Raw genomic sequence first — 2,799 nt, forward strand, 5'->3', positions numbered from 1 at the left:
TTGAAAATTGTAAGTGTGATTCTCTCCGCTCTTTGAGTTCGTTGGTATCCTGCTTCTAGTATTGCCACTGTCGCAGGAAGGTTTATTCCGTTTTATCCTGGAAGGATTTAATCCATTACCTTGGCAACTGTGAGGGGGTTAAAATTCCTTAAGGACACACAAGCAAATTGTGAACTCGGAATTATTTATTCTATTTCTTCTTCCTCTTGTTTTTCCTTAACAGTGTTGATTTTGATTAATACACGTTGCCTAACAAAAACAACCCGGGAAAACTCTTTCTACTAGTATTTTCTCCTTCATGGTGCTCACATAACCTTCATTCCTTTGCAAGTCCTCCTTAATAACACGACTACATATAATTTGTACTTTGTCAAACTATAACATGCATGGTAAGACTATAGAATAAGCTTGAATAAGTAAATTGAATTTCAAATTTGATTTTTGTGAGAATTTTAGAGTGAATGTTGTTTAGAACTGTTGAAATAGTCTTAGAAGGTTGTCCACAAAATTTGAAATCATTCGATGGAGATTTGGACAGGTTGAACAAGATTTGTAACTAGAAATTGAAGTAGTTTGTCAATATAATTAGCAAGGTTACACTTATATATATTTTTATACACTTTTATATAAGATAAAGGCATTGTTTATATAGGTATTGTATATAATAATGTACAAGATATTGTTACAAAAAGTATCAATTATCGTGGTATAAATTAAAAAATTATGATTATGCGGATGCAATGTATTGTGTTAGACGGTATATTTTTGAAAAGTTTAAAAAATATATTAATATATTGCAGTCTCTAAAAGTTAAATTCAAAAGAACAATAAGAAAGGTCAATAGAACTTCTTGGTTGCCGAAGTCATTCAAGACTTGTTTGATCTGGCGGCCTTGATTGACCCACGTGTGCAATTCACACACGTGTCTAATTATCTCTAAATTAATTATATTAAAGCCATAAAATAAACCCAAAACATCCTCCTTGGTCACTTCTTTTTCTTCTGTCCTTTTCACCCTCAAATATTTTTTCTTAGCACTGTTTTTAATTTCTCCCTTTCTTATTGCCACTCTCACTCCCTCTAATCTTGTTTATGTGACTTTATTTCTTTTTAATTTTATGCCAAGAAAAAATAATTTATTTCTGAATAAAAATATTATTTAACTTAAACTTCTCATATTATCTTTAATAATAAGTTTTTATAGTCTTACCAACAAATTTCAAAAGTTTTTATTTCTTTCTTAAATTTCAAACATTTGCTGTCAAATATTTTTTCGTAGCACTACTCCTTTTTTTTTTTTGTTACTCCCTTCGCTTTCATTTATGTTGCCTTATTTTCTTTTCAGTCTATTGCAAAAAATTGTTTTATTTTTAAATATGAACATAATTTAATTTAAACTTTCATGTTACTCTTAATTATAAGTTTTTATACTCTCATAAATGCTACTATTACATATTAAGGCCACAAACTTCAAAAATATTGTTTTCTTTCGTAAACTCTAGTTGTTGCTAGTCAAATATGCTCAACTAAATTTAAACGGAGGTAGCATTTTATTTTCTTTTTTCTTTCTAGTAATATTACTGTCAGTCTGTCACACCTTATATATAAAAATTTATATTCTTTCTAGATTTTCATATAGTGGGCCCGTCCGACTTAAGACTATAAAAGAGGACCAATCTTCAACAACTTTCTCCACATAACGGACTACTACTAAAACTCTTTCTTTGAATTCAACTAAGATTTCTGAAAAATAGAAACAATGGATTCTTCTTCTCTAAATTTGCTCTACCATCTAAATATCAACACTTCTTCCCTTCCTTTCAACGTAAACGACTCCGACGAGATGCTTCTCTATGGTTTACTTGCTCAAGAAACCACCTCTAGGGACGGTTCTAGTGTGTTAGCTATGGGTTCACGTGATTCCAGTAACTATGAGGAATTCAGCTCGGTTTCTGAGTCAAAACCCTCAAAGGAAAGGACATATAGAGGCGTAAGGCGGCGGCCGTGGGGGAAATTTGCTGCGGAAATAAGAGATTCAACAAGAAATGGAATTAGGGTATGGCTAGGAACATTTGATAGTGCAGAAGCTGCTGCTTTGGCTTATGATCAAGCTGCTTTATCGACGCGAGGTTCGGGGGCAATTTTGAATTTTCCAGTGGAAAGAGTTGTGGAATCTCTTAATGGAATGAAGTGTTACGTAGAAGAAGGTTGTTCACCTGTGTTGGCTTTAAAAAAGATACACTCTATGAGGAAGAGGAAATATAATAAAGTAAGGGAAGTAAAAAAAGAGAATGTTAATGTTATAGTATTTGAAGATTTGGGTGGTGATTACTTGGAACAACTCTTGAGTTCAAGTGATGTGATAGTATGAATGAGATCCCGTTATCTTTAATCAACAATAGTGGATTTGAGCCTTATGAATGGAGAAATTTCTGGCTGTGACGGCTTTCCCCTTATACAAGTGAATTTGTAATTAGTCAGGTCAGTGAGATCCGCATACCAAATGGTTAGAAAAAAATTAAAATGGAATTTCTAACCCAATGTAAATCATAGGTCAATGTAACTCATTACTTTTTTTTTTTTAAAAAAAAAAAAAACATCGGGGGAAAGATTTTTGGTGGTGGCTTGGTGGCATGTAATACTCAATAATATTAATGTGATTTTGATTTTTGATTGCAGAAACACTTTCCATTACTAGGTACTCATTGTGTCCCCATTTTACTCTTAACACTTTTACTTTTTGTTATTTTCGTAAAAAAAATAACCAACATTTCTCTTTTTAAAAACTCTTTTTAATCT

The 2,799-nt window shown here is 31.9% G+C and overlaps 1 protein-coding gene across 1 annotated transcript; it reads left to right on the forward strand.

Annotated features, from left to right (window-relative positions):
* On the forward strand, positions 1,719-2,545 carry LOC109240573 (ethylene-responsive transcription factor 1B-like). The gene has a single exon (XM_019407231.1). The coding sequence runs from the start codon at positions 1,760-1,762 to the stop codon at positions 2,369-2,371; it is 612 nt and encodes a 203-aa protein (XP_019262776.1). The 5' UTR covers positions 1,719-1,759; the 3' UTR covers positions 2,372-2,545.

The sequence above is a fragment of the Nicotiana attenuata genome, chromosome 1 (assembly GCF_001879085.1).
Source record: "Nicotiana attenuata strain UT chromosome 1, NIATTr2, whole genome shotgun sequence".
Taxonomy (NCBI): Eukaryota; Viridiplantae; Streptophyta; class Magnoliopsida; order Solanales; family Solanaceae; genus Nicotiana; species Nicotiana attenuata.

What these genes read in the sequence shown, in the direction of transcription:
- LOC109240573 (XM_019407231.1), top strand. Translation starts at nt 1,760, where the DNA reads ATGGATTCTTCTTCTCTAAATTTGCTCTACCATCTAAATATCAACACT.